The 18,695-nt window shown below is 42.5% G+C and overlaps 1 protein-coding gene across 3 annotated transcripts in view; it reads right to left on the reverse strand.

The window, feature by feature from the left end:
- Nucleotides 1–18,695, reverse strand: part of LOC148650755 (protein phosphatase 3 catalytic subunit alpha-like) — a 102,702-nt gene that overhangs the window by 9,051 nt on the left and 74,956 nt on the right. For all 3 annotated transcript variants that reach the window (XM_088604880.1, XM_088604879.1, XM_088604881.1), the window contains exons 6-8: nucleotides 17,458–17,597; nucleotides 9,654–9,731; nucleotides 8,402–8,496 (exon numbers count right to left, since the gene is read on the reverse strand). In XM_088604880.1, the coding sequence (XP_088461006.1) occupies nucleotides 8,402–8,496; nucleotides 9,654–9,731; nucleotides 17,458–17,597 (313 nt within the window). The remainder of the gene's footprint in view (nucleotides 1–8,401; nucleotides 8,497–9,653; nucleotides 9,732–17,457; nucleotides 17,598–18,695) is intronic.

Below are 18,695 nucleotides of genomic sequence, written 5' to 3' on the forward strand. Positions count from 1 at the left end.
CTGTTGACATGTTTTCCTGTCAAGATCCAGAGCATTTAGAAAAAAAATAACTTTATCTTATTGATTTGCTTAAAGCATGTCAAATTATTTTAATTTATGATGCTCATTGTTATTATTATTATTATTATTATTATTATTATTATTATTATTATTATTTTCAAGAGCTGCTCCATCTGTGGAAAAGCATTTTGAACTAATTCTGTAGTTCAGTTCTCATTCCAGCAGATGGTGGCATTTAACATGCTGTGCCCATCCCACCAGTGAAGAGACACCACTCTTCAAGAACAAGCTACTGGACTCGAGAAAATTGACTGATGTGCATTGAATTGGGTTTCACGGGGGTACTGTGAGGAGGAAAATCGTTCTTCATCACCATGAAAAAAAAACATAGTCTTCTTTTTACTGATGGATGATGACCAATCAACAGAAAATCGTTTTTAACACCCGCAGTTATGAGAGGCTGGGTTTTCTATATTTTGAGAAGCACCACAAATACAGTATACAGTATTTATCTAATATATTAGATAGTATATATCTAATATAGCACCAAACAAAATCTGTTCAGAGCCCTGATCTTACATCCAGGTTCACAAAAGGCAGGATCTCAACTGCAAAAGGTCATTAGACTGTTAATATTCTGGGCTTTTGCAAAACACAGTACCAGGCAATAAATTCATCACCTCCTCATCACTGCTCCCTGCTACCCGATGATTCTGAAAAGGTCTTGGGTCTCTGTTATTCTCAAAAAAGCCTTCAACCCTCAGCCCATCCCTTCCTGTGGTCAATACTGCCCTGAACAAGCTCTTTGATTAATTATTACTCTTTTCCTTCAGGCACGTTCAAATAGGAGCTATCGAGCTGGAGGGAACAAGCCTTTTGGAGATTTGTGAGAAACACAAGTGTCTTGTCTGCCACTCACAAGCACAGTGGCCACGATCTTTCACATAAGATCACCGAACACAAGGAAATCAATGAAGCGAAAAGGCCATCCGCCTACGCAGCCTTTTGTTACGCTACGCAGAACTGATGGGACTTTGCAGAGTGAACCTCTGGGAGTCTGGAGCCACAGCCCGTCTCAGCTCAACCTTGTTCCTCTGGCTCCACAATTTTTAAAAGGATTGTAGTGGTCTTTCATTACGTAGCTCTTATTTAGAGCAGTGAAATGATCATTCAGGAGGAATAATAGCAACAACGAGTGGAAAAGATCAAATCTTGTATTAGTGTTAATAACTATAGTACTATAAGATAATTCTAGACTGAGTAAAGTATGGATATACTGTACATTTCATATATGAAAAGTGTGAAGACTGTAAGACTGCAGGAACCATCCCCCTCCTTGCCAGTAGCAATCCTTCTCAGACACGTTAAGGGAGCAAAAAGTGGAGAATGGAATATTGAATTAATAATTAGCATCTTTTTCAGCCCTGGGGCTCACTGTGACTGTAACTGAATCTGGGAAGAACAGCTTAACTCATGAATACATCACATCTGTGGCAGCTTGTTTTTGGAAGGGCAGTACTAATTTTCGTCTTGGCTTTTGGTCCGTGGGAGAAAGTTAACAGGACCAGAAACATTTCACCCAGAACCCTGAGTAAAATGTGTAATTGACAGAATGAGTATTTCTAGGGCACAAACAATTAAATAATACTAACATGTCCCACAACACCACGACCTATTGAATAGAGCAGTTAGACGATGGATGTGATATGCTCTGTACTGTAAGTTACAGCAAGAATGTTCAATTTATATAATAACAGAACCTCACAGAAATAGGTAATTATACAATGCAGTTTTTTCAATGTTTTAAAAAAGTTATAAAATAGGGAATTATACAATGGCAGCTTCTAACCATTTTATTGTCAGGAGGCCTTAGTTTATGCTTGCAGTGTTGTGTTACTGTTCATTGGTGAAACTGCACGATAAAACTGTTACTGTGGAGAAGGAACGACACGCTGGAACCTGCTCATGACTGTCGAGGAGAGTGCAGTTGTACTGCGATGGGACATCTTTAAACAAACTACGTGCAGCCAAGAAGGACATCAATGGGAACAGCTGCAATGAGCACTGGTTTCATAACACCCTTCCATTAAACTGATAATTTTAGTACGATTTCCCTGTCAACAAGTAGCACACTGGTGACCATACTCCCTGCTCACTGCTCACTCTGCTAAACACCACAGGCAACACTATCATGAATCACTGGATCACTTCTCCACCGGAGGATGGAACAGTAAGAAGGGCAAACCAGCAAATCAAACATAACCAGAAGGAGCTGATGTTGAGAACAGGCCATCCGTGCCTGTTACTCTCCTAAACATGGACTGAACTGCCCGCAGCACCAAGCCTGCGCCTGGTCTGCACACATTAGCATACAGGTGGAAAATAGCATTTCCTAATATTAGTGTGGACCAGATAAATACTTGCGTTCTGTTTACTGAACTAAATTTTTACTAACTACTGACTTAATGATAACCATTAAAATGTGAGAAAGTTAACTCAGTTCTCCTCTCAGATGTCTTGTCCCAAGACTGAAAAGATGACATTCCTGCAGCATGACCTCATAACTCATCTCCTTAAACCCTGGAATGACTCTTCTCTGGAATTCCTGAAATACAGCTAACATTCAGAAAACAATACAAATAGAATATTGAATTTTTATAAATATCTAAAATCAAAAGGTCATGCAAAATTAAATTCACTTAATTGAAGTATTATTTTATTGAAATTTTACTTATTAACATATTCATCCTGTATTTCATAGACAATATACTTCCAATAAAGGCATGTTTGTACAAAAATAAGATCTATTTGAAGTTTTAAAAACTATGTGACAATCATGTTTTAAGATGGTAACCCGCAATTGGTAACAGATTTAAAAACAGATGGCTCTGCAGTGAAGGGGTTTCAGCTACCTGACACAACACACATAGGATTTTATGCAAGGCTGTGTTTAAAGGAATCCAGAATTCATTTTCAATAGAAATGTTGTATTCCCACTGGACTGGTCACTGTTGGTCACTGTTCTAAATGATCTATTTAGTTTAGTGCAGCCTGTACATCTCTGTACCATCCACGGGAAACTCAGTCATGCTCCCTTTGATTATCAGCTGTCATATGGCTATCACAATAGGATCAACCTCAAGTCAGTTATCCGCTGCCACAGTCACAGGCCGCTCCTTACATGAGCCAGGCTCGAACCCACGATTGTAGAGCTCAGGGCCTTTAACCTCTGAGCCAGTTAAATAAGATAAGAGACAGCCCAGAATCACAAGTGGTCAAAGCAGAAGCTGCAAACGAGAAAAGGCCACTGGACCCAAACAGCTGTTTTGCTCACTAGTAGATGATTAATCCCAGGATTTCTTGAAAGAAGTAAAGGTGTCAGTTCTGACAGCGTGACCTGATAGCTTCTTCCAGAGTCCTGCAGCCCTTTGAATCAGTCAAGTGCAGTTAGGACTGGGAGCAGGGGCCATGTCAGCACAGTAAAGAGCAGGTGGGACAGACTGGCCAGCCATGTGGCAGAAGCAGATTTCCTGCACTCATGTGAGCGAAACTGAGGGAAGAAATGGCCTTCTCTCCCTTACAGCCGCTGCAGGTGTAGAAGCCCACAACTCAGGCACAGGGGGAGCCCCGCCCCTGAGGACTGAGCAGTCCCAGGCCCAGAGTCATGGGGCAGCAGGTAGGGGCACTTTTCTCTCTCCAGAGACTCTCGTTACAGAGGCCTCTCCAGGGAGACACAGCTTTGCAAGTGCTCTACCTTTGGGCTCTGAGCAGAATTATAATGGGGGGCTGCTTGTCTCCAAGGCTTCATCGCGCAGATCTAATAATTTCCCAGCCAGTTTATAAGAACCGGGGGAGGAAGCGTGCTGTCATTTCTCGGCCTAGCAAATCTGCATCAAAGGAGCCTTAAGAATAATAATATACCGCCCACGTAACCATGAGCACACGGATTCATGGACAGACACCCGAGCTGGGGATGCTTCATTACAGCGCAATGCTACCATTTGATTCCCGTTTCCACAGGAAACAAAACACACACAGATCAATTAGTTATTGTGTTTCAGGAGGCTTTTCAGTCAGCAGAAGAAAAGCATTTTTAAAACATTTTTGAAAACTAGAACAAAAAATATTAGGAGGATCTATTATCTGTGCAGGACACAGACAAGAAGAAACTGCACAGGTGTCTGTTAGAGAGAAATTCTGCTTCTGAGTGCTTCTTTAACCATCATGTGCTCCAAAAACAACCAAACAGCCAGACAATCAGACTGACAGATAAAGTCCTTATCTGAAACCACAGAGAACAAGGATGCTTGTTTTATGTCATGACGTAAACTAACCTCTTTATCCTGTACTGGTTGTGTATATGTCCTTTGTCCTAACTTTACTTACAAGAACTTTTATTGCCCTGGGATATTATTCTTACACCAATGGACAAGAACATAAAGTTGATTTCAGTAATATCAGTACCTGCTCTCTTTTGGAAACTCAAGTGGGATTTACACACCTGTAGGCTCTTCTTTAAAGACATTGCTCATCTAGATATTCAGGTACATCCATGCTGCACTGATATTAGTGTAAATAAAATCTGTGCACAGCAGAAAGAAAACCTTTTATCAAAAAGCACAACAGCACAATATATCAAAACACTTTGCAATGCGATACATCTGTTGATTCACTGAAAGGCAGTGGTCTTCGACTTCAAAAATACAGGATAAAAAATGATAATCAGGCAGAAGTATGAAATTTAATTTATGTAAAATGCAAAGCTTTCCTTACAGGAAATAAAAATGTAAGGCAATTATACCGTTCCTAGCAGAGAATGAGGGCATAGTGGGAATAAGATTTAAGAGTTGCAGCAGATTTCTCACTGTCAGCATCTGGGGGATGAACAGAAGCAGTGAGAAAGACAGGCAGGATGCTTGGGTACATAACAAGAGTACAGAATACACAGCCCAGAAACTGAAGCTGGGACTGTGGAACGCCCTAGTTAAACCACAGCTGCACACAATTCTGGTCTCCTCTTTGAAGAAACCCCAGAGAACGCCCAGAAAAGAGCAGCAAGACTAATCCCAGGGCTTAAGGAGATATGTTATGAAAACAGATGAAGAAACTTAATCCTTTCAAACTCATTTTAAGATGTCTAAGGGAAGATTTTACTTTTAATTTTTAAAAGGAATAAATAAGGTTAACCCCTAGCAGATATATCAAATTAAGATGAATGAGAAGACATGGGACATAACTGGAAACTTGATAAAGCCCATTTCACACCAATAAAACACGTTTTACAATGGCAATCATCAATGCATGAAGCAGATTACTGACACACTTGGTGGAGACAGACAGGCTTTTGATCGAATCGCTCTGGTGCTCTGAACCCCACTGGTGGAGAGCAGCGCTTGTCCTCGTCATTGAATTATACTTATACTTTGAAATGTTGCACTTCTCTCTACCTCAATGTTACACCAATTAGCCGAGGTGACAGCATGGTGACAGTGTCACAATGGGCTGATTTATCTCTGGTGTCTGAGTGCAAAGAGACCGAAGTTGTGGAAAACCAGATGAAAGAGTTCCATTACCCTGTGTGTGTGGACAGGGAACAAACCCTGGTCCATGGATCAGAAAAGTCAAACAGTCAGGAATCTTCATCCACACACTTCATACCATAAAAATCAGGAAGGAAAGAAAATGATGCAGTGTTTTTTGGAGAAAGGTGCAGCTGGCTAGACTAAGAGGGGAAGCACATGCTGATCCAGAGGACTAATAGAATATTCCACTCTAACACCTTTTAAACTGTCAAATACCACTTTATACAGGGAACAACCTGCTACAAAAGCACAAGATCATTATCAATCACTAATAATAGGAAAAGAACCTTTAGACTCTACTCTAAAGTGGACAGAACTGCAGGTCATGGGCTGTAATGGTTCAAGCTGTGTGCCTGACATAAATGTGCCTCAGATATTATCCAGGTTCTTGCTGATGGTTGTTTACTTAGGGTAAACTTTACCAACAGCTTCGTACATACATCTGTGGATGTCTGTGATGCAGCTGTATAAATGTTATCTCTTTTGTTACATCATGTTGTTCTATGTTACTATGTACAGCTTGATACAGGTAAACAGGATTTCTGTCATTCATAATGTGATTATTTTTAATTGTAGAAAATGCAGGAATTCTTTTTTTGCAACTTGCCAGCTTAACAAAATCACTCAGTTAAGCTTAATGTAATATAATATTACAATATAATAGCTTATAATATAAGCTACTGTGCATTCAAATGGTGTATTGCTCTGAATATCGAAGACACTCACGCTGTTTACAGGGGAATTCATGGCAGCCCTTTCCATACATTCTGTACTCTGCATGACTCATCATTCCCCTCTGTGATGTTTTATGATACGTATTCGGGTTTTCTGTCACAAGGGGAATTCTGTCTGTACTTGAATAATAAAAAGGCCATTTCCCAACAGGAATTCCTGATTGCCCTTCCTAGTCACGTGCTCACCCAAACAGCATGGGGATCATCAGCAGACCAAATTGAAGAACATTTTAACACAGAGCACTGCGGATCTATGTTGGGATCAAATGAAAGATGCCCGAGGACTGATATCATAAACTGCAGGGGATGAAAACAGTGACGAAGTGAAGGTGGGAGCTGAGGCGATTCTCTCTGTCTGCCAGCGAGCCCAGTCCAGGGGCAAGTCAGTGCCACACCACCTGGCACAGCAGGTCAGGCGTGAAACACAACATCGCCACGACCTTTCTGCCATCTGAACCCCCGAGCAAATCCCATACGAGACTCGCCACAACAACCTTCAAGGTGCCCCACCGACACGGGGACCTTAGTAGCCAGGGTCAGAGTTCAGACTACAATGTCTACAAGATGTCTACAGTGTGAACTACACGCGACATTATTGCACAATGGATCAAAGTCACAACTCACTGTTTCGCCTCCTGCTAATCTGCTGAATGGAAACATGAACTTTGTGAAGTTCTTTCTTCTGGACTAGTGCCAGTATGTCACTTGGAAACTAGTGTAGACATTTCTCCAGTTAAAAGTGCAGAAGCATCCTCATAGGAACAATATTTAATCTTTGGGGTACCACTTCCCTGATACAAACAGGGAACATCCTGTTAAAGAACTTGCTGATTATGAAATGAGATGAGATTCCCTTCATGTTCTGTCTGCAGGCCACATTATTTTCATTCTAATAAATGAAAGAGTCTTCTGACAAGTGAATAACTGCTCAGTTCTGTTGAAAATTGATTGGTGCTGTTTATTTGCGTTACAACTTGTGTAAATCACGATACATACTTGCAAGAAAATAGACTCTAGTTCTGTTCCAATTCGGTCACATGCCTCCTTTCCTTCTGTATCTAAGAACACACCTCATTGGTAACAGAATGAATAAATGTTCATTCTACAGACTGCTTTAGTGGACACTGTGAACAAATACTCAGAGAGGGTGCATATTACAGCTAAAATCATATAAAACAGCTCTCTGTGAAATAATTAGTTTTATGATTAATTGACTGTTAGATTTAGCACAAGGATGTCAGTTCTACATTGGGAAAGTGCTGTAAAGTCCAAATTAACTAAAATAATAGGAAAAGGTTTTCAATAGGATCAATAGGATCTTCAGCTCTCTCAGACTCTGAACAATTACGATCCTCCCAGCACATGACCTGTGCTGCTGTACCTGCAGAGCAGGCGGACAGGACCTGGAATTCAGTGGACACCCCAGGGCTACAGGACAGGCGTCTCTGCCTGTGAAGAGCTGGACTGCCAGGGTCTCCGCTAGGTCTGCGTGGCTCTGCTGAGCAGCCTGCAGTGTCACTCTTACAGAGTTTCGATCCACCACGTGTCCTGAATCACCCCAATACCTGCTGGGCCCAGGAGGAGCCCAGGAAGGACTACAAGCAAGCATGGTCTCAGTGTCAGCCAACGTGGACAACAAGCACAACATCAGAGCTGTTCTCTGTTTGTAGGAGTTGCCTTCTCCCAGAAGCATTGGTCTAACGTTATTACACACCAGAGAGTGAGTGCAGATCCTGAGCTACCGTGCCCGAAGCACCCAGCACAGGAAAGTTACAATGCACAGGGCTACACACAGCATTCAGAAACAGAGCTGGCCTCCCAAGTGAGAACTAAAACTGGCTCAGTTACTGTCAGCTGTGGCTTTCCAGACACAGAAATGTTTTTTTTTTAAAAGGAGCTTTCCTATCTGTAGTTACAGAGGATTTGGAAAAAATATTATTTTGTCCCCTTATGGTGTTTGCTTTTCAGTAACTGTGAGCTGTGGTCTTTTTCTGACATTTTTCGAACAATGTCCATTTGACCAGGCTGCAACATGAAACGTTAAGTGTTGTTCTTAATGACTTCACGGGCTGGAGAAAGACTCACCTTTGTTATTGTAAACATCAAGGTAGTTTGGTGCTGAGAAAATGGTGATTAAGGAGGGAAAGCCTGTGGTTTGGCTTTTCCGGTACATCCGGTAACTTGAAAAAGAGAAGGGAAAGAGAGGTAAACAACTGAACAACTGCTGCCCCAGGCGGTCAAACAACATGAACACATCCAAATAGAAACACGATTTAACAGTAAGACTGTGCTTGTTAATCAAAATTAACTTTTATATGAGCACTTCAAATAGGTTATTTCAACTGGAAGTAATCCCATGTTCATGAATTCTTGTGAGAACTTATTAAATCCTCTTTTCTCTTCAGAGAAAGGATTATATAAACTCAGCTCAGTGGCCAGTGATTTGTAATGTGGCCTTAGAGACTTAACTAGTAAGTACTGTGCACCTCTGTCCAGACAGTCTTATTTTTGTTATTTTATTCCACTTCACCTATATGATTGGAATAATAACGGTTATTAAATTAATTATTTACTTAATTCATCCTACTTAACACCCTTCCTTTGTCTAAAGTTCTGTCAGTGTGGGACTTCAGCTCATATTGACGCACAAATATTCTTTTTCTTGTCAACAAGTCGTAGGCATCAACAATTTAAGGAGCTGAAGCAAATTGATATGACAGTGAGCTCACAGTAATTGATTGAACGGAGAAACAAACATCTTTAGCAATAACTTTCATGTGATATTGCTTTTGTTGACAACTGTAATACATGTACATTTACTTGTCTCCACTGAACTAACACTGAACTGCAGAAGACCTCTTCTGTCATTTCTGCTGCTCGGAAGAGGTCAATCTTAGGATTTGTATGCAAGCATACTTCTTTGCATAGAAGCAGACACTTTGGAAATGTGAAGGAACAAGCTGTTGTGTTTCTTTTCTTCTATTTTCAGCATGGAATAAACTTTTACTTGTTCCTCTGCAGGCTACGCATGCTGACAGCTCCCTACTTGAACTTTGGAAACGTGGTCAGTAGCCCACAATCTGAACAGCTCAGTACAGTACAATCTTAATGAGCCCGCTGAAGTTTTTTGGCTTATAATCTTGCCAATATGATCCAGCACATGATCTGCTTTCTCTTGTCTCTCCTCTCTTTGCGGGCTCCCGTGCTCTTGTGTTAGTATTCACACTCTGGACAGGCTCATCCAGGACCTGTACTGTCCATCCACAGATACTGGCAAAGAGGCGCAACAAGAGACTACAAGAGTCAAGCTCCATGCAGTGGCAGGTGCAGGACATACCCAGCGTCTTGTGCTTCATGAGCCCGGATAACTGACAGTAGATTATTGTTCTGTAGAAACTCACACACGGCAGGGTAACTGGAAGACATACAGACAGGGAGAGAAAAAAGAGAACAGTGAAACAACAAGACCTCCTTCTTAGTTAGTGAAAATCTCCTCCACATTTGCCATAGCTAATGTGAAAAAAAGCCCTTTCAGTTTGCGCCTTGCTTAACAGTGAACTGACAAGATCGTTCATATCATTACTACATCAGTACACCACGTCCATACACAGCCAGCTACTCCTCACCAGTCACCTCTCCTGGAACCGAGCTCAGGATGCTTTGGAGCAGAGCAGTGCTGAGACAGCGGGGTGTTACACCAGAGGCTCCAGCCCTGGTCCTCATTCCAGCTGAGCTCCACTGACGCATCGAAGCCTGAAGTGAACTGCTTTCCTGGAATACCTGCACGTTTCTTTTCCTGCACAAAACTCTGGGATGTTATTTTACTTATCAAACACCATAGCTGGAAGGCAACCTCCAGCATGTTTCAGAGCTGAAAACAATAAATTAATTCAAATTAATCCTATTCTTAAGTCAGTTAAGGATTCAATTGTGTAACTAAGAGCTCAGCTGGAACAAAAACCTGCAGGTCTGTGGTCCTCCAGGATCAGGACTGGGAGCACCTGTAGTCTACAATGCAGACACAGCAGGTCCCTTCTGATAGGCGAAAGAAACCGAATGTAAACCGATGTACTACTGTGAGCGAGTTCAGGCTCATTTAACCTCTGGAACAAACTGCAGACCTCAGATCGGGGTCATATACAGGTTAATGACAGTTTTAGGCACGACTTTTCAAACGGCAATAAAAATAGTGAAGAAGCTTATCTGAGCAAGGCGCCTACAACATCCTCTCATCCTGACTGCTTTCTGTCCCCACAACTGCTCCGAACGAGGCGAGAGCAGCTCGTTGGCATAGCAACCCCACACTGCAAATCTCCGATCGACTGTGGAGAGACTTGGGCTGTGAAACACATCGCACTGCTTGGGAGAGCTGTGCACTCTCACAATGAGGAGATTCAAGTGAGATGTCTTGGAACCTTCTTTTTCAGTCCATCTTTTTTTGTAACCTAGCAGTCACCTCCTGATCCACCTGATCCTTTCGATGCTCTTCTTATCTATCTAGAAATATCTCACATGTTTCACAAGAGCCTCTTGAAATTAATTTATCCTACGTTTCTCTTGCTCAGCTTTGCTTTTCCTTTTATCACCAGATACTGTAAAACATAACAATGCAATATCTCAGTCATACAAAGTGTTAACATTCTAAAAAATGGTAAATACTGAGATAACAAGAGACATAATGAAAAAGCAGCGGGACTTTCTCACATTGGAGGAGGCGGTTCAACACATCAAGCTCATTTGGTTTCTAGAAGTTTAATTATCCAGAAAAACTCATCAGTCTCATCATCAATCTGCTTCACACAGAATGGAACACAGTGAATCCACCTGCACAAGGGCTTGGTACACTGTCCCACTACACACCTGAAGAAGCCTCCACAGTCACTGACGCAGCTCCCCATCTGAACCACAGGTCCACTAGACGTGTAATTCATGACATTATTTCAAACAGCCTTTTCAGGCTTTTTAAAATGTAAGAAAGCTTGATCTCCACCTGGATGCTCTGGTCCTGCAGCATTGATTCAGCCTGACCTTTATTTTACATCTCTCTTGCTGGATCGAAATCATTGATGAATGCATAGAAACTCCCTGACTGCTCTGTCTTCCTGATCGCCCTTTGATGATCAGTGCCTTGCAAAAGTATTCAACACAGTTTCCACATCACGTTGCTTTAAATCTTGCAGTTGTGGTACTTTGAAGTAAATTCAGGTTACTTTGAAGCAACTTTAATTAATTTAGGTGTACAAAATGATTGTGCATAATTAGTTGAGTGGCATCTGTCTGTGTGCAATAATCAAGATTTAAGATTTATTTATTACACTATGTTTATTCTAGACACAACACAGCACATTTCTCCATGTGCACCATCACTACAGTCAAGCATGGTGGTGGCAGCATCAAACTATGGGGATGCTTCTCCTTACCAGGGACTGGGAAGCTTACTTGTTTGGATGGAGAAATGTACAGAACAAAGCACAGGCAAATACTAGAGGAAAACCTGTTTCTAGTCTGCTAAAGACTTAAAAACTGTGAGAAAAGTTCAGGTTTCAGCAGGCCCAATGCTACACTGGAGTGGCTTAAGAATAAGAAAGTCAATGTTCTTGAGTATATACACCTTATACATATATCAGTATTATATTTTTCGTTTTTGCTGGTATTTACTGTAGCTTATCTTACCCTTAGATGTCTTTGGTTTGAGGATTCAGGTTTTTCAAATAAAATATTCATTGTGCATCATTTTTGTAACTGGGACCATTGGAAGGGAGTGAACACTTTGCAGGTGCTGCATGTGCGCCCTTGCTGTGTGCTGTGTGCCTGTCCTGCTGCTGCAGTGCTCACTGCAGCTCGTTCTCATCTGGCTCAGCAGGCGGTCGGCAGTGTCTGCCTCTGAAGCCCAAGCACTGGTCTTTCCTGTTAACTGGTAAGAGCAGAGATCCAGTCACTCGCACAAGTGCTCCCTCTGTTGGCATCACTTGTGCTTTACTTGAACAACCCGTATTGTATTCCAATCTCTACAGTATTAAAAAAGATCCATAATTAAACTCCATTAACAGCCTGCCGTCTGCCTGTAAGAAATGTCTTCAGACACAAGGCTGTGAAAAAGTGATGGAGCCTGCTGAGAGCTAGTTAGGCACGAAAGGAAAAGAGATTTAAAATTAAATGTAAAAATTACTGATCAGTTAAACACTGACATTTCCCTGTTACACTGTAATTGCAAGTCATGCACACAATGATCATAAAATCCTGAAGTAATAATGAAATTTCACACGGTTTTACTCAGCCAGTAGCCTGCCAGAACTCCCCTTGAGGTCACTGTATTCAGCAGATTGCCCCCAGCTTCACATTATAAAATTCCTTCTTTTCGTTTTTGCCTCATTCACCCTGATTGATAGTTCAGGTATCTGAAGTGTCGTTCGGGTGTCTTCAGCAAGCATTTTTTATAGCACAGGAAACCCCAGATCTGCCCATGTAGTACGGCCCTGAGAACAGTGGCACTTGCCATGACGTGCTGCTGCAATGTGGAGGAAGTGGTGAAAACACATCCTCTGGTGCGCCTGACAGCCTGAGTTCTGCTCGACAAGCCCTTGTCAACACTTGTCAACCCACCAGCGCTAAAGACCTGTGACTAAACGCTGCCTCCTAATACTGCAAATATTGATAGGAAAGATCCAAGATTTCTAAAATAAGGTAATTTAGTAAAAGTAAGCGAATTAAAAAAATATACATTTGCTTCTCATTCAAATCAGCCATTTAGCCTCCAGGCTGCCAAGTCCAGGTTATCCGCAGGTCTTCTCTTACCCCACAAATGTATTTTCGAGTCATTTCACGGAGTCGTGACTGCGATCGCGGCTGTGTCACTGAGCCCCGCACATACCCTGTGGCTTCAACCTGCCTTCTATATACTTTACTACACTGGACTAGGGGAATAGAGGAGTATCATCACATACTGTACCATGTACAGTAAAACCACAAATGTGTCTGTGGTGAGTTTACCATTGAATACCCCTGAGTTCCCATGGTCTGGTGCAGGAAAGGTAGTAAAGGCAGTTGATTTGAAATATCGGAAAACACAGCCGTAGAAAAAGACTGACAATCCTGTGTATGTGGTAGCCTTTCATAAGGTCAAACAATCTGTGGGCTCCTCTGTACTGTGTACGATGTTGCAAAACTATGTGAGAAACTGCAATAATATTTCTGCTCTTTATTTTTCAAAGTGGATACTGAAATGTTTGGTATAAGACAGTTTACAAGGCTTCGTTAATCTCCTTCTTCAAAAGACTCTCTGTAGTAACATTTCTGATTCAGCTTGTAGAAAGCACACAAATCCCTTCATCACAAGTGCTTTTTGAAATGAAATCTCCCTTTTTTTCAGGTTTACCTCACTGAGTTAGTATACAATATCGAGGGCAGGTTTTTAATTCCTGTACTAAAAAAGCAACAAATTTAAACTTAAAATTTAATTAACACTATAAAATCTGGTTGAATGCATGTTGTGCCTTTTAGCTTAAAGGCTTCAATCATTTAATTGAGAGGGCTGGCCAGCGATTCAGTGCTGTGATCACAGGCACACGGCGAGTTCTGGTTCTACTGACAGTAAATCCCACTGAGCCCGTTGCCATGGTGCACTATATTTGGGCTACAAACTTGCTGTAGGTTTTCCCTTTCTGAGCTCTGTTTTGAAATGAGAGGACTCTGCTGTAATTCAATCACTCGTGCAACTCCAGTTTCGTATACCGTTTTTCGTTTTTCATTCCGATCTGATTCATTCATTTGTTCAGGATTCAAACTGATTTTGAAGAGTTTTGTCTTTTGCTGGGGCACAGCAATAAAGAGCAGCGTTGAGCTGCTTTCAGAAGCTGGATAAAAATATGGACATTTACAGTGCAGGTGTGTCATACTCCAGATACTCTACATCGGAGAACTGCTCTGAAAGAATAAAAGGCCTAGGAGTAACACATTTTTTCTGATTATCCAAAACCTGGTTCTTTTTATCTACCAGCTGCTCAACCTAAACACACAGAATATACAGAACAAAAGAAATGACAAAATAATCAACATCTTAGAGATTCTTTCACATTTAGACCACAGAGATGTCAACACAATGACTGTTGTCATGTGCTCACTTGTTTCAGGTCAAAGTGCACAGTGATGCATCCAGGCCTCAGGTGAGTGCAGAGCTGGGTACTGATTGGCCGAATTTATTTTCTGCACACAGCTGAACCTCCTGCCCAGGAGATAATGGGCCAGACAAAATAAAATACACAAGGATGATCTAAGCACTCCTGACAAGTTTAATGCAATAATACATTCCTCTTAAGAACACCCAAATAAAGGTCTATTTGATGAAAAAGCTGCTTAACACAGCCAGCAATGGAAATACTTTCTCATGCTGTATCTGCACTGACTCTCACTGCTTATCCCAGAAGCAGGAGGCTGCAGCCTCTTTCAGCTCCTCTGTTCCAATGGCTGCTGTGGGTCAGGCCTCTCTGTGTTAAATCAAAGTTTGACGAACATTTCCAATATTTAATAAAAACAACTGAGCCTTCAGAAGGAAAACAAGAGCATCAGCACCTGCAAATCTCAGGCCTCTGGATACATCCGTCCTCCTTACTCCACTCCCCTGCCATTTGAGAAGTAGGCTAAGGCGGTGAAATTACATGCAGTTAGATCTGACAAGCCTTTGCCAGTATAAAAGGGAAAGAAAGAAAAAAAAAGATAAAAGATCAAGGGCTTGGCTCTGTTTCCACTGGAGGAAGATGGGAAAAAGAGGAGCGATGCTGGTCAGTAAGAAATGGCTAATCTGGGCAAAGGCAGTCCCACACCTTTGGCTGAGCTGCACGAGGCCAGAAATATCTGCCTCTTTAATGTGCTGTTAAGTCTTCGAACATTTCGGAATCTCTGTTTCCATGCCAACTGGACTCTGAGAACCGAGATTCATCCCACTGAGCAAGTCACCTGGGGTGAAGTGTAGAGGAGGTCATCACGTGATCTGAGCACTATCTGCAAACCTTATTCAATCAGTAGCCCTTTGGTGTAAAAGCTAATTAAATTAACAAAACTGCAACCATTGGAAGGAAGCTAAAAAGCTGGTGCGAGATGACATCTACAGATGTAGCTCCACGGTAGCTAACAGGAAATCGAGAATGGGTACAGTAGATCAATGTTTTAGAAATGCTAGTAGATTTAAAACTGCCCATACTATCCCATATAACATTTTGCTCTGATAATTTTACCATATTATTTTTGCACTTTTATTGTAGTTTTATCTTTTTTTTCCATTGTTTTACAGTTTTACAGCAAGCATTCCTTAGGAATCTTGTCACGGAGGAGCAGTGGGCCGGATTCCAGACCTACAACTGGAAGTCTGTGGGTTCACGTCCCTGCTGAGAAACTGATTTTGTACCCTTGAGTGAGGAACCTCACCCGTGCTGTTTCCGTAAAACACCCAGCGGTACGGTATATAGGGGTGAATATACACAGAGACTGGGTTGGGATAAAAATGAAATCTTTATCATTTCGAAATTAGCCATCAGAGTGAGTGCAGACATTCTATGGCAAACATTCCAAGGTGCTATTCCTTCCGGCACCATTCAGTAAACACTAGACTGGAGCTTGTGCGCTATGCCAAAGATCCTGATGAGATCAGTCCGCTGTTTCTTCCCAGCAGTCAGACACTGGCAGTGTGACGTGTGGCCACACGGAGCTGCTCCCACGCTCCGCCACTGTGCCGCTCCAGGGCTGCCTCTCTGCTTCCCTTTCCCGCGTAAACACCCCCCCCACCCCAACCTTCTCCCCCCATGTGAAATAACAGTGAAGACATAATGTGCCTTAAAAACGAAGACCTTTCCTGCGTCTCCATCCCCCGGGACTGTGATGCATCTGAGAACTCTCTCCCTGGATCGACGACGGCTTCACATCTCTCACCCTCCTCCTCCAGGGCTGTTCTCTTTGCTAATTTTTACACTTCGAGCAGTGATTCCGACTGCAGTTGCACTCAAGAGGGGAAATTATTCTCCAGGTCTGCATTACACCCCAATACAAGTTACAACATACTGTATTAAAGTAGCATTACAGCCCTCCACATCCTATCTCTAAAAAATGAGCAAGACAATTAGCATTACAGAGATTCATACCTTTATCCATACTCTTTAAAAAATGAGCAAGAATGCATTTTTTAAATGAGGTGTTGTAAGATCAGTAACTAAAATTCTCAACGTGTTCCTGAATTCTGAATCTCATCTGGATTCCTGTCCTGGCACTGTGTTTCCCTGGCTCAACATCCACTAGAGCCCTGCAACTGGACGCTCACCGACGGCGAGAGTGAGCAGCTGTGCCGGCCGCCCGTCGACTCTCGGTGAGCGAGCCGTCACGCAGACAGAGAGGCTTGAGAGCGCAGGGCGGCCGGCTCTGAGCAAGTGGGAAAGCTGGCAGCGCCTGACGGGGGGGGGAAGAGCTGATGGAAATCAAAAAGCGATTCGCCTGGCTGTCAGCAGAACCCGTCAAGATAAAGACAGCAGGACAGCCTGCGATCACACGTCGGGGACTTCCCCGGGGGAAGAGCATTCCTCTTACGGGCTGTGGCGTCAGACCAGAAGGACCTGTAGTGAACGTCAGGCCGGCCTGGATGTGCCGATCCCTGAATCCTATGTCAGGCGGAACGAAGCCTTGAGATGGCAGTCCGTTCAGGCACGGGATACAGACGCGCCCTGGCAAACGATTTCTCTACACAAGCTGTCGAAGAAGGCATATCCCACATGTCTAATTTTATCACATTGGCAAAAACTGGCTTTGCGGAATTCAGAGAATTTTAGAGCATAAAGGAATAACCCTCGATATACAGTATAAGATGTTTATAAAGTTCTGCTTTCTTATAATCATGTGCTGACACAAAGGATCTGTGGGGTGACACATGCATCACCCAGCCTTGTTGCTGAAGCCGATACTCTGGCTTCTTTCAAGAAAAGCTGGATGAGATCCTGGGATCAATTAGCTACAGTAGCAACCAAACAAGCCAAGCAGATAAAACGGCCTCCTCCTGCTTAGGATGTCAGGATCTTCAGCCAAAGGTCAGTTGCCTCTACTGAAACCCCTGTGTTATGAAAACATGTCACAGACATCACGGGGACAAGGGCGAGAGACCTTACCTGTAGAAGTATGAGCAGCCTCTGACTGTGTTGTGGCTGAAGTATTCCTGTGTTTTCTCATTTCCAAAGTCTTCCAGCGGGTCTGACCATAGTAAGTCACACATCGGCCCGAACGCTGGAGGCTCTTTAAACCTGTCCAGCTGGAGAAAAAAAACTCCTGCAGTCTTGTTCCGAAAAGTCACAAACAAACAGCTTGACTGGAGAAGGACTTGGTCAAATAGAAATTACAAATAATTTGAATAAAATGCCTCATTTTTATAGTGTTCAAAACATTGAAATAATGTGATTTTGTTGCTTTACTCAGACATAAATAGTTCTAGGTTGCATTTGTGTCTTTAGAAACTTAGTGAATGAGGCTGCACTGCTACTTGAGAACGTGTCAACAAGTGTCTTTGAAGATGTCGTTCAATTGCATCAGAACTCAGCAGCCAACACCAAGTTAATTTTACAGCTTTTATATCAAAATGTTTTTAACAAAACGAATTACTTTTTTCAGTTCAAAAAGACACTAAGTCCTTCCCTTGTTAACTGAAATATTAAATAAACGTCTTTCTGTCTACCTTCATACTTTTTTAAAGTGAACCTTTTGTTTTTCTTTAATACTTTGGAAGCACGCTAGTCCAGTGCGTGCAGTTGATCTAAGAGTGCACAATGGAAAACCTAACGATAAAGAATGGATTCACCTTTATTTTAAGTTTCAAAGAGAAACACAAAAGAGAAAGTGAGCAGCGGCCTGAACTGAGCAGCTATGGTAAACCGGAGAGCAAACAGCTGCGCGTGGACCCTGAGTGGAGGTCCCTCCAGCTGCTCCTCTCTCCCGCGCATTCTGTATCAGACTCCCGAGAGCTCCAGCAGACACCCAACAGCTCTCTTTAAGGTGAAGTGGAATAACACTGATGCATTTAGATAACAAGAAAAATAATGATAGACTTTTACACCAGTGGTTCTCAGCTCTGGTCCCGATACAGCCCCGATGAGGGTTAAGTTAAAAGCTTCAGTGACGTGTAAAAAAAAAAACAGGCGTTCACAGCTACGGAACTTCACTGGCATCGCCTCTAGAGAACCCAGAATTGCAACGAAAACAAGGGGCTTTTCTCAGCTTTTCATGGCCAGAGCTGGCTGACTGAGAGTGCTGAGCCCCCCCACATGGCCACACTCCGGGGCTCAGGGAACCAGGGGCAGCTCTTCAGAACCAGCACACACCACAGGTCACACGTGGCAACGAGAGGACAGGAACA

The sequence above is a fragment of the Lepisosteus platostomus genome, chromosome 13, assembly GCF_059453375.1.
Source record: "Lepisosteus platostomus isolate fLepPlt1 chromosome 13, fLepPlt1.hap1, whole genome shotgun sequence".
NCBI lineage: Eukaryota > Metazoa > Chordata > Actinopteri > Semionotiformes > Lepisosteidae > Lepisosteus > Lepisosteus platostomus.